The 14382-nt window shown below is 39.8% G+C and overlaps 1 protein-coding gene across 1 annotated transcript in view; it reads right to left on the minus strand.

Moving 5' to 3' along the window:
- Positions 1-14382, minus strand: part of LOC140733433 (CUB and sushi domain-containing protein 1-like) — a 2013313-nt gene that overhangs the window by 368823 nt on the left and 1630108 nt on the right. The window contains exon 31 of the mRNA XM_073056756.1: positions 13672-13788. Coding sequence (XP_072912857.1) covers positions 13672-13788 — 117 coding nt within the window. The remainder of the gene's footprint in view (positions 1-13671; positions 13789-14382) is intronic.

The following is a 14382-nucleotide window of genomic DNA, read 5'->3' on the forward strand; positions in this document are numbered from 1 at the left end:
AGTACCTCCTTTCTAATCCCCTAACCAATGAATCCCCTATCATTACAACTTGCCTCTGCTCACCACCCCCTTCCCTTCTGAGTCACAGAACCAGACTCAGTGCCAACTACTAGACCATTGTCTCTTTCCTCTAGAGGGTCAGACCTCCTTCCCACTCAACAGTATCTAAAGCGGTATTCCGCATTGACAGCATATCCATTTTTCCCCTCCTGGCCATTACCCAGTTACCTATGCCCTATACCTTAGGTGTAACTACCTCCCTGTATCCCTCATCTATCAACTCCTCAGCCTCCCAAATGATCTGGAGTTCATCCAGTTCCAACTCCAGCTCCTTAACATGGTCTGTTAGAAGCTGCAGCTCGATGTAGGTGTAGTAATCATCTTGCCCCATGTGGCACCAACAATCATTCCACGGTCAAAGTCTCCTTAATCATATTTATTCACCATTCTGATATTTGATCTAAACAACAATTGAACCTCCTGACCATGTCTGCATACTTTTAAACATTCATTTTCTGCCACATGATTGGTTGATTAGATATTTGAATTATCGAGCAGCTGTACGGTGTACAAGTAAAGTGGTCACTGAGTGTATAGTCTGATAGAGCACATATAGTCACAATCCAACACATACAATCACAAAATAATATTAGCACAAATCCCTGAGTGGCATGGCCTCAAGATTAACAGGTTGACATAAAGTGGAGGAGCACGTTATGTAAAACAGTATATTCCAATGTTACAGGTACTGTAATAATAAAGCACGCTGTATTATAATTATGTGAAAAGCAATAAAAGATGAAAATGACCAGTGCAGATTGAAAGTGTATCTGTGAATTGGGGAGCATGGAGGGTGGAATGGGACGGCAGAGCAATCAGACAGGGTGTATATGTGTTCTGAGTGGCAGTATGGTGTTAAGATCTCTTACAGCCTGGGGAAAGATGTTACCCATCCCGACAGTTCTTAAGCTGTGGTACCTTCTGCCTGACAGCAGGAGGTGGAAGAGTCTGTGGACCAATGGAAGGGATCTTTGACAAGGCCAGTGGCACTGCGTAAGTAGCATTTTTAATATATATGCTTCCTGTGTTATGTCTGGAGGTTCATACATACCCGGGTCCAACAAAAGAAAAGCTGTCACAGTTTATTCTTGAAAGTTAAACTTATGAGATACAGTGGTCCTACATGAAGACAGACACTGGCCCCAAGGTTTCCTAAGTCTATGCTGAACTTCAAGCACCCACTTACCCCATTTAGAACATGGAACAGTGTAGCACAGAACAGGCCTCTCAACATATGATATTGTGCTGACTTTTTAACCTACTCTAGGTCAAGTTCAAGTTTAATTACTATTGAACCATACATGGATATTGCCAAGCATAACAGCGTTCTTCCAGGGCCAAGATGCAAAACACATTACCAACAGTACCCAGCACACTTCACATAGCACGTACCACATATGATTACAAATTAAGGAAAAAAAAATCATGCAATCACAAAGCTATAAAGTAAACATAGTCCAAGACTCTTACTGGCATGACTAGTTTGTCCTGGTCCAGCTTGTTCTTCCATTGAGAAAACCATGGAGGACAACACCAGTGGGAGAGGCAAGCGCTCAACCCTGTATGTATTCCAGCTCCCATCCCACCTAGACTTTCTTCCCGAGTGGCTGCAACAAGTGAAGCCGTGGCCTTGACCTCATTCTTGGCACAAGTGAGGCAAAGCAGGCCATCACTGTTAAACACACCAACGAATCAGTGAACCAGAGTTGCAGTATTCTACAATACTAACGTCCAACAGAGTCTTGCAATCACAATAAAAACGTCCCCAACGATCACTTGCTCCTTTTGCTGGATCGTGCAACATCTTGGCACAACGATACACAAGTCTAGGCAACACATAATGGCATGCAATAACTTCAGCTCCATTGCTATCAAGCTGATGGGATAGTCCTGCAATACTTGATGTTCTTTGCATCCAGCTGTGACTTACAATTGTAAAAAAAAGGTAAGTATGGTGAAAAAGTACATCTTTGATTAAACCAGGAGTAGCTGCTGTGTCTGCACACACCACAATCTTACCAGTAACTCTAAGGTCAGAAGTACAAATGCATCAGGATCCAAAAATGTTAATTACTAGTTTAATTGATTCAGCACAATGTCACGGGCCAAAGGTCTGTTCCTGCGCTATAGCTTTCAATGAAAATAACAAGAGCTGTATAATAATAACAGGGGACTGGAATCCACAAATGGACAGAGCAAAACAACAAAGCAGAAAAATAGAGGAAAGTGAATTCATGGAGTGTATAAAAGATTATTATCCTTGACAGATGCATTGACAACAGTGTACTGGATGAGGCCAATACGAACACCATCTCCATGCCAATAAGCCAACACAAACTCTAACGGATAGGCCATTTCACTCGGATGCCTAAATCACGTCTCCCCAAACAGATCCTTCACTCCCAGTTGAATGAAGGTCAGCTAGTCTCTGGTGGGCAAAGGAAAGACTTCAAAAATAACATCAAAATCAGCCTGAAGAAATTTAACGTTACGTCTAAAAACTGGGAAGATACTGCACTCAATAACTAAACCTGGAGGAAATCTGTTCAAGAGGGAGCTGAACTACATGAGATCGACCTTCACTGTGCCGCAGAGAACAAGCAGTAGCTGCGAAAGGAGAGACTGAACAACCAAAAGACCCAACCACTAACCAGCACCATCACTTACACTTGGTCATATAGCACCAAAATATGTGAATCCTGGATCAGCTTCTGCAGCCACCTAAGGACTCAACAATGTGAACATTACACTCTAACAGGGACTGTTAAAATGGGAAACAGCTTCTTCCCTCAGGCTGTGAGTCTACTAAATTCTCTGCCACCACACAGGTAATGAAGCATTATACTGTTCATTTTTTACCTGGTGTTGTAATTGAATCTTATGCTAAATGTCAATCTTGCAGAATATATATTATTATTTAAGGACGTACAATCAATTGATGTATATTAGCTATCTTATGTATTTATATTTCTTGTGTTTATTTCTATTATGGTGTCCTTTATCTTATTATGTTTTTTGTGCTGCATTCAGATCCAGAGAAACAGTTATTTTGTTCTCCTTTACACTCGTGTGTTGGAAATGACATTAAACAATCTTGAATCTTGATTCTTGTTAAGGGACCTTTGGGGAAGACTATTGACAGTTGGAAAAATCAAAACATATTTACTTCAATCTAGTAGAAGATTATCTGAGCAGAGCAAACTGTAAAAGGCATGGGGCACATAATGGAAAATAAATATACCATAAGAAGGTTCAGCAGAAAACAAATAATAGCTGACTTTTAAATAATTAATACATTATTTATAGCAAATATGTCTATATCCCTTTGAATGTACAAACCCCAGCAGGAGAATGGATATAGCTGTGTGAAACAACAGAAGTTAAATCACAAACAAGGAGAAATCTGCAGATGCTGGGAATCCAGTGCAACACACACAAAATGCTGGAGGAACTCAGCAGGTCAGGCAGTATCTATAGAGATGAATAAAGAATCAATATTTCGGGCTGAGACTCTTCATCAGAACTGGAAAGGATGGGAGAATAAGCCAAAATAAAAAGGTGGATGGGAGAGGAAAGGGTACAAGCTGGAAGGTGACAGGTGAAGCTGAAGGTGGATTGGAGAAGGGAGAAATTACCCTTTACCTTTTCCACTTACCATCTCCCAGCCTCTCACTTCATCCCCCTCCCCCAACAACACAGCTTCCTTAGATTAGCTTTAATTGTCAGATGTACATTGAAACATACAGTAAAAACAGGCCCACAACCCAACACAGCATGTCCACAATTCATTAACCCTAACTGTATGTTTTTTGGCATGTTTGCTAGTCAAATCAATTACTAAAGAATTTTATCACCTCTGGAGTTTGCTACATCAGAGATGCATTTGACCTTAAATATCAGAGAGCACCTGTGAGAGATAAGCATTCTGATTTCTCCTTGCAAAAGAATTTCATTGTTTAGTCACAGCTTGAATAGTCCTTCAGATCTATTTGTCTTGCTACTCTGAAGAATCGCCATTCCATTTTCAAACTAAACATAGCAATGGGAGTTGGTGTTCCCATCAGATATTCCCAGTAATGGTCTGTTTCTTTGGGTTGCAAGGTTAGCTGGCTCTTTCAAGATTCAAGATTGTTTAATATTTATTTCCAGTACACACATGTAAAGAAGAACAAACTCTGGATTCAGTGCAGCACAGAGCAAAAACACAATAAGATAAAGAACACAATAAAAATTATGAATACAATAAATAAAAGTACATCTGATAATTGATAAACATAGATTGATTGTACATCCATAAAGTGGAGCTAGGGACAGGAGTGTCTGTCCATAAGGTGACTGACAAGAAATTAAAAAGTTGGGGATGTGAATTTGTGGATTAGTGGGTGGAGCTGTTGATCAGCCTTACGGCTTGGCGAAAGTAATTGTTTTTTGAGTCTGGTGGTCCTGGTGTGGATTCTGCATGACCTCCTCTCTGATGGGAATGGGACCAACAGTCCACGGCCAGCATGGATGGGATCCTTCATGATGCTACTAGCCCTTTTCTGGCACCTTTCTGTATATACATCCAACATATATATTCTGTATACATGTTGGTGATGAGCCCCACCACTTTTAAAGCAATGTGGACTGAGCTATTCTTATTTTAGATCATATGTTCTGCAGAAGATTTCTCAAGGTCCTGCACAAATCATAATCTGTCCCAGTTTGGTAGTAGGTAGCAGAGTGCCCAAAAAGGGGACACAACAGTCCACAGATGCTGGATGTGATTGAGATCAGTACATTAAGAATATTTGAATGATTCTTTGACAGATATATGGATAGGTTACTTTTAGAGGGACATTAGCCACAAACACAAACACAGGAATTTCTGCAGGTACTGGAAATCCAGGATAGCACATACAAAATGCTGGAGGAACTCAGCAGGTGAAGCAGCTTCTATAGGGAGGGATACGCAGTTGGCATTTCAGGCTGAGACTCTTCATCAGGACTGGAAAGGAAGGAAGATGAAGCCATGAGAAGAAGGAAGTGGGTGGGGGAAGGAGTACAAGTTGGTAGGTGAAATGCTGATCTTGGTTGGCAAGGACTAGTTGGCCTGTTTCTGTGCTGAATGACTGGCTCGATAATCAGAATATGCTAGAGATACTTAACTGGTCAAATGATAATGTCAAATCCAAAGTAAATTTATTAAAGTATGTATATATCATTATATATTAACTTGAGATTGATATTCTTGCAGGTATTTGCAGGAAATTGAAGAAATACAACATCTATGAAAAACAACCAATGAGCAAAAAAAAGGACAAATCTTGAAAATAGAAAATAAATAATACTGAAAAAATGAGTTGTAGAGTCCTTGACAGTGAGTGTACAGGAGGTGAATCAGTTCAGAGTTGGACACTGAAGTTATCCACACCAGTTCAGGAAACTAATGGTTACAGTCTAAGGAAATAAAACTTACATATTTGGGCAGTATAACAGTTTGGCACAGACCAGTTGGGCTGAAGGACCTGGTTCTCTGCTGTAGAGCTCTTTGACTCTGTGACTCTGTTTTAGGGTGGCGATCTTTCTTTGAAACTGGGAATATTCAGAAATGAAATAAGACTTAATCTACAGGAAAGGGGAACAGAGTGGAAAACAGAGTCTAACTACACCTAACCTGTAGTTAGGTGAATACATGGACAAATAAACAACAGAGGAGATGGCGATGTCAGACATGAACAGGAATAAAGATGTGCTTATCAATGGTGGAAGGAGAAGGTAAACAAAGTCTGAAATATTAGGAAAGTAGAAAGAGAAAAGAATGGAATGCTGAAAAAGAAATACAGATTTCCATTTTAATAAAAACTCTGATATCCAGAGGGGTCAGGTTGAGATAGAAAACTAAAGTGGTAGGCTTTCTCTGATATGATTGGATGGTTTCTAGACAGCAGTCAACCACTTTGAATACACAAGAGGCTGCAGTTGCTGGAAAGGATAAGGGTAGCTTTGCATCAGACAAATGTAAGATCGGGGATCAATTTCCACTGCTGTCTGTAAGAAGTCTGTACATACATCCCGCGACCACGTAGGTTTCCTCACACTTAGAAAGACGTAAGGTTTAGGGTTAGTTATGTTGAGGGCAAGCTATGTTGAGGGCAAGCTATGTTGATACCAGAAGCATGGCAATGCTCGTGAGATTCCCTCTACATATCCTCAAAGCAAGCAATGTGTTTCACTGTGTGTTTTGATGTTTCAATGTATGTGTGACAAAAAAAACTAGTGTAATTTTCAAAAAGCTAAAGCATGCACGAAAGGAGCTGGAGGAAGTCAGCGGGTCAGGCAGTATCTGTCGAGGGAAATGAATAACCAGTCCAGTTGAAGGTCTCAAACTGACTGTCCATTTCCCTCTATAAATGCTGCCTGACCTGCTGACTTCCTCCAGCCCCTTTGAGGGTCACCCAAACAACGTTTGGTTACCTTAATGTGCTGGTTATCCCAGCAAGGACATCACACTGCCTGTGCCAGACTCAGTATACTGAATTGAGAGCGCAAGTGAATTACTATTTCAATTTTTCAAGTTTACAATGTTCTTTACATGTCATTGGGAATTAGAAGTAACCAGCAATGTCCACCTTAGGACACGTTACAGATAGGTTGTCCATCCAGTAGCATTTGCTCTAAAATACCAAAATACCATTAAATTTCTATTGGATACCAGATGCAACCATTAAGACCATAAGACAAAGCAGTGTAGGACATAAGACTAAAGAGGAGATTATGGAATTTAGGAAACCGCAGGTTGACATCCCCACACTGCACATAATTCTCTGTAGAGAGAGTTAGGAGCACTGAGTTTCTGGGAGTGCATATAACAGACAATCTCACCTGGACCCTCAACACCACCTCTTTAGTCAGGGAAGCACAGTAGCATCTCCACATCCTGAAGAGACTCCACCATTCAAACCAAATTTTACTGGAGCATGAAGGACATTATTCTGACCAGCTGCATCACCAGTTGGCACAGGAATTTCAAGGCCTATGACTACAAGTTCCCACAGAGGATTGTGTGGGCTGCTGAGCGGATCACTGGGGTCTCTCTTCCATCCATCAAAAATTCATCCAGAGCATTGTACATGCAGGGCCCTTAGCATTGTCAAGGATCCCTCCCATCTGGCCCAAAACTCTTTGACTCTTTACCATCAGACAGGTAGTACCACAGTTTTAGGACAAGGACTGTTAGGATAGAAGATATTCTTACCCCAGGACGTGAAACTACTGAACTTCCTGCCACCACCCAAGTGGTATCATGAATGAAGTGTCAGGAGCAGTATATGTTTACTTTTCTACTTGTGTAATAAATATACCTTATGATAAATGTCGATCTCCTGGAATATATTGTATTTGTTCATTTATTTGCGGTAATATTACTTGATGTGTTGTGTGTGTTATATATTCTATGTTGTACACCTTGGTCCAGAGGAACATTCTTTCACTTAGCAGTAGGCATGTATACAGTTGAATGGCAATAAACTTGAACTCGAATTTAAGGAGTAGAATTAGGCCATTCTGCCCATCGAGTCTGTTCTGCCATTTCACCATGACTGATTTATTGCACCTCTTAACCCCATTCTCCTGTCTCCTTCTTGGAACTTCTGATGTCCTTAATAATCATGAACCTATGAACCTCTGCTTTAAATATACCCAATGACTTGGCCTCCACAGCTATCTGTGGCAACAGATTCCATAAATTGACTACTCCATAGCTAAAGAAATTCCTTCTCATCTTTGTTCTAAAGAGAGGTCCTTCTATTCTGAGGCTGTGCCTTTTGGTCCTAGGCTTATCCACTATTGGAAACATCAAAATACATATTTTAATTCAAAATCATTAAAATACTTGGTTCTAATTTCAGCTATTGTGCTGCATTATTGTACTATTTCAGCTATTCTAGGGGAAGCATGGCTTGCAAGAAGCTGTTTAGAGTTATAGAGTCATAGAGTCTTAGAGAAGTACAGCACAGAAACAGTTTCCTTGGGTCATCCAGTCCAGGCTGAAACCATTTAAACTGCCGACTCCCATCAACCTGCATAGGGACCATAACTCTCCATAACCCTATTATCCATGTACTGTTCTTAAACGTTGAAATCGAGCTCGCATGCACCACTTGTGCTGGTAATTCATTCCATTCTCTCATGACCTTCTGTGTGAAGAAGTTTCCCCTCATGTTCCCCTTAAACTTCTCATCTTTCATGCTTAAGCTATGACCTATGGTTGTAGTCACACCCAACCTCAGTGGAAAAAGACTACTTGCATTTTCCCTCTTTATTTGTCTTCTAGTATTGCATAACTCTATCAAATCCCCTCTCAATCTTCTACAATCTAAAGAATACAGTCATAATTTATTCAATTTTTCCTTATATCTCAGTTCCTCCAGACACAACAACATTCTTGTAAATTCTCTCTGCACTCTTTCAAACTTGTTTACATCTGTCCTATAGAAATGTGACCAAAACTACACACAGTACTCCATATTAGGCCTTGCCAACGTCTTATACAGCTTCAGCAGAACATCCTAGCACTTGCACTCAGTACTTGGGTTTATGAAGGCTAACGTGCCAAAACCTTTCCTTACGACGCCATCTATCTGTGACACCACTTTCAACAAATTATGGACCTGTGTTGCCAGATCCCTTTGTTCTTCCACACTCCTCAGTGCCCCACCTTTCACAGTGTAAGACCTACCTTGGTTGGTCCTACCAAAGTGCAAAGCCATGCTCTTGTCTACATTAAATTCCATCTGCTATTTTCAGCCTATTTTTCCAGCTGATGCAGATCTCTCTGTAAGCCATGTTCTCCTTCCTCACTGTCCACTACACCCCCAATCTTGGTGTCATCTGCTAATTTGATGATTCAGTTGATGACATTATCTTCCAGTTCATTAATATAGATGACAAATAACAAAGGATGCTGCAATGCTCCCTGCAGCACACACTAGTCACAGGCCTCCAGTTAGAGAGGCAACCCTCTTCCAGTACTCACTGGCTTCTCCCAGAAAACCAGTCTACTACTTCATCCTGAATACCAAACAATTGAACTTTCTTGACCAGTCTCCCATGTGGGGCATTGTCAAATGCCTTACTAATGTCCATGTAATATCCACTACCTTCCCTTCAGCCACTTTCCTAGTAACTTCTTCAAAAAATTCTATAAGATTAGTTAGACATGATCTATCATGCACGAAGACATGCTGACTATCCTTATCAGTCCATCTCTATCCAAGTATGTACTTATATATCCTTCCCTTGGAATACCTCCCAATAACTTTCCCAAAGCTGATGTCAGACTCACTAGCCTATAATTTCCTGGTTTCTGTTTAGAGCCTTTTTTGAACAATGGAACAACACTGGCCATCCTCTGATCCTCTGGTACCTCTCCTGTCGCTAAAGGTGCTTTAATTAGCTTTGCTACGGACCCAGCAATTTCTGCACTTGCCGCCTGCAGGATCCAAGGGACACCTTGTCAGATCCTGGGAATTTATTCACCTGATTTTCCTCGGGGTAGCAAACACCTCCTCTTCTGTAATGTCTACAGGGTCTATGAAGTTGATACAACTTGTCTGTATCCATCTCCCGAGTAAATACAGATGTAAAGGTAACATTTGAGATCTTTCCCATCTGTTTTGGCTCCACGCTTGGATTACTATATTGGTCTTCAAGAGGGTGAATTTTGTCCTTTGCAATCCTCTTGCTCTTAACATGTTTGAAGATTCCCTTAGAATTCTCCTTCACCTTATCTGCTAGGGTAACTTCATGGTCATGACAGAAAATCCTTAATGTCAGTCAGTATTAGTATGAATACTTCAAGGGTATGCATCAACACCAGAAGTGCAGTTTCACCAGAATGATACCAAGAGTTAAGAGAGTAAAAACACAAAGGGTGAGTCCAATACGCTTACATTATAAGAGAATAAGGAGAACCTGAAATGTTTGAAAAGGATCATTAGTGTTGCATTGGGATGTAGAATAATGATTGTCCCTGTAGTTTAACTTTCCAATGCTTGCTTATATTTTAGCATAGTCACCTATATACATGCAATTCAGTTATATACATGTACATATTCACCTATATACATGTAGTTCAGTGAATTTTCAGTAATTAGTTTTTTGTTGGAGGATTTATCTCTTTCCAATTTAATATAGTAGATCTAGCCATTAAAGTTGCAAATGCAATCATACGCCAAACTGAAGAGGGCAGATCAATCATTGGTAAGCCAAAAATTGCAGTAACAGGGTGAGGTTGTAATTCAATATGCAAAACTGTAGAGATGTATAAAAATATATTTTCAAAATTTTTCCAAAAGAGGGCAAGACCAAAACATATGAGTCAGAGAGGCTACCTCAGATTGACATCTATCACAAATCGGATTTATATGTGAGTAAAAATGAGCTAATTTATCTTTAGACATATGAACCCTATGTACCACTTTAAATTGAATTAACGTATGTCTAGTACACATAGAAGAAATATTAACTAATTGAAAAATCTTTTCCCATTTCTCTAAAGGTAAAGAAAGTTGAAGTTCCTTCTCCCATTCATTTTTAATTTTATCAGATATATCTGGCTGTATATTCATAATCATATCATAGATGATTGCAATTAAACCCTTTTGATAGGGGTTTAAGCCTAAAATTTTTTCCATGATATCAGTTGGATATGAAATCGGAAAAGTAGGTCTAATCAGTAAGTATCTAAAAAAATGGGATCTGGGCAAATTATATTTATTAGACAATTGTTCAAAAGACTCAAAACAATTATCCAATAATAAATCACAAAAACATATTATACCCTTTGTTTTCCAAATCAAAAAGGCTTGATCCATTAGAGAGGGTTGAAAGAAAAAATTAGATATAATAGGACTTGATAAAATAAATTTACACAAGCCAAAAAATTTAAATTCAAAAAACTTACGAAACTGAAACCATATCCGAAATGTATGTTTAATTATTGGGTTAACCATATCCTGTTTAAATTTAGAAAAAAATTAGAAGTGGTACCTTTGATTCCTCGCTTATATTTGAAGAAATTTGGAGGCTTTTTATTCAATACTTCCACAGAATATAATTTGACCTTTTCCGATTCCTTTATATTATTCAATAATTTGAGTAGAGGAGCGGAGTTGACAACACTAATAATTTTTTTTGATGTAATAGAATAGCCCAGCTTGCTTTTTTTTTAATTTAGGTTTAGTTGTGTTTAGTTTAGTATATTTTGTTTTTGTCTTTTTCTCAATTTGGGTTTTTTTCCATCTTTTTATGTTTTTTTTCTGGTATCCTGTTTATATTTAGGATTTGGGAGGTCTATTATATGCTGTTACCTATAGTTTTTACTCATATGTTAACTGCCAACAATGTAATCTCACTCCCTTTGTACTATTATGACTGTTATGTATTTATTTTTGAAAAAGTCAATAAAAAGATTGAAAAAGAAAGTAAGTTTTTTATATTCTTCCTGAAACTTGTTTGTTTTCAGTAGCAGGTGTCATGTTACACAAATTTGAGTATTTCGTAGGCCAATTGCTGTTACTGGAATTTTTGTTATCCTAGTCTGAGTACGAGACAGCCATGACTCAGAGCTCAGAGACCTCAGCCTTAACCCTGCCTTTTGCAGCTGGATCCTGGACTTCCTGTCAGATCGCCAGCAGGTTGTAAGAGTGGGCTCCCTCACCTCCAACCTTCTGGCTCGCAACACAGGAGCCCCTCAGAGCTCTGTACTGAGTCCCCTCCTTTACTCCCTGTATACCCATGGCTGTATCGCCACCCACAGCCCCAATCTGCTAACTAAATTTGCCCACAACACTACATTGATTAGCTTTATCTCAAACAATAATGAGGTGGCCTACAGGGAAGAAGTCATTCCTCTGACACAGTGGTTTCAAGAAAAGAACCGCTCCCACAATGTCACAAACACAAAGGGGCTGGTTGTGGATTACAGGAGGAATGGAGATGGACTAACTCCTATTGACTTCAATGGATCTGGTGTTGAGAGAGTAAACAGCTTCAAGTTCCTTGGCATTCACATCACTGAGGACCTCGCATGGTCTGTACACATCAGCTGTGTGGTGAAAAAGGCACAACAGCGCCTTTTTCACCTCAGATGGTTGAGGAAGTTTGGTATAGGCCTACAAATACTAAGAAATTTCCACAGGGGCACAATTAAGAGCATCCTGACTGACTGCATCACTGCCTGGTATGGGAAGTTTACCTCCCTTAATCGCTGGACTCTGCAGAGAGTGGTATGGACAGCCCAGTGCATCTGTAGTTGTGAACTTCCCATGATTCAGGACATTTAGAAGGACAGGTGTGTAAAAAGGCCTGGTAGGATCACTGGGGACCTGGGTCATCCCAACCACAATCTATTCCAGCTGCTATCATCCTGGAAGTGGTACCGCAGCATAAAAGCCAGGACCAACAGGCTCCAGGACAACTTCTTCCACCAGGCCACCAGACTGATGAATTCATGCTGATTTGAGCATACTCTATATTACATTGACTGTTCTATTTATTATAAATTATTATCAATTACTATGATTGCACAAAGCACATTTAGATGGAGACTTAACATAAAGATTTTTACTCCTCATATATGTGAAGGATGTAAGAAATAAAGTCAATTCAATTTAACTCCTTTTCCCTTTGTCTTTGCTTCATTCTGTCAATGCCTCTTTCTTGTTCATTTTCCACTTTTGTAACACTTAATAGATCAGCCATAAGCAACAAATAAGAGTTAATGTCTCAATTGAATTGCAAAATCATCAGGATCCAACAATGGAATAAGGGAGATGAAGAAACTATACTCAGTGGCCACTTGATTAGGTATACCTGCTGCTGCAAATATCTAATCAGCCGATCATGTGGCAGCAACTCAATGCATAAAAACATACAGGCATGATTAGTGGTTCAAACAAAATGTCAGAATGGGGAAGAACTGTGATCTAATTAACTGACAGGGTGGTTTGAGTACATCAGAAACTACTGATCTACAGGGATTTTCACATACAACAGTCTCTAGCGTTAACAGAGAGAGGTGCAAAAAAAACACCCAGTGAGTGGCAGTTCTGTGGGTGAAAATGCCTTGTTAATGAGAGAGGTCAGAGGAGAATGGCCGGTCTGGTTCAAGCTGACAAGAAGGTAACAGTAATTCAAATAACCACGTGTTACAATAGTGGTGTGCAGATGAGTCTGTATGAATGCACAACACATTAAACATTGAAGTGGATGGGCTACCACAACAGAAAGCCATAGACATACACACTGGCCATTTTATTAGCTAAAGGAGACACATATTAATGTGGCCACTGAATGAAGAACATAATCCTTCTGTGTTGTATTATTGCTGCTGTGTTTAAAAAGTATAAACATTATCCAAGAGAATTGACAAGAAGATCAAGAAGATTCAAGAAGATCTGCTGTATGGAAGAAAGATCATTGAATATTTCCCAACTACTGCTCTATGTGGTTCAGCAGTGCAACATGCAGTAATTCAAAATAATGTGTCATTTTAAGAACAATTTTGCTTAAAATTTAGTAAATTATCAATGATTCAGATACCCAAATGGATCAGCAGCACAAACTCACCAAATTCCTTTGGCACTGTAATGGAGTACAGACAGGTCTGTCCACTTGAATAATTGCGAGGGTAATTTGGTGAGAGAACCACTCCTTGAGATCCAGTGTGCTGTCCTCCACAGGGAGCTGAAAAAGGGAAGAGACAGGGCTCTTGGACACTGACTGGCAGACTTGTGATTGGACTGAGCAGATTTATTTTTAACCAAAATTAACTTTATTCATTATATATTACATTACTTAAAAACAACAGCACTGTTACCACTCATTTGGCCTCCTGGGGTGGTACATTACTACAATATTTGAGGGGCTTCCTCATCCAACATGGCCCCTCCCTCTCCAGTAATGGAAGAAACCAATGCCATCGTCCTTCCCCACTGAGCCCTTGTGGTGGCTGTACCGAGCTTCAGTGAGTCTCTCAGCCTGTACTCTTGCAGCCTGGAACATGCCAGTTGACATCGTTAGACTACAGATATCTCAAAGTGCTGAATGATCAACATTTTGGGCAGAGCAAAGGGCTTCTTTCACTGAGTTGATGATCTGCCACCAACACACCAGAGGGTGCAGATGAGGTTTGTCAGGACACTGCCTCTATTAAATGACATGTGCTGTAACAAAAGGTTGAATAAATGGATTGTTTTCTCTGGAGACCTCAGAGATTATGAGAGGCATTGATAGCATAGACAGAGTATATCAGGTTTATGAGATTATGAGAGGCGTTGA

Source organism: Hemitrygon akajei, chromosome 9, assembly GCF_048418815.1.
Source record: "Hemitrygon akajei chromosome 9, sHemAka1.3, whole genome shotgun sequence".
In the NCBI taxonomy this organism is placed as follows: Eukaryota; Metazoa; Chordata; class Chondrichthyes; order Myliobatiformes; family Dasyatidae; genus Hemitrygon; species Hemitrygon akajei.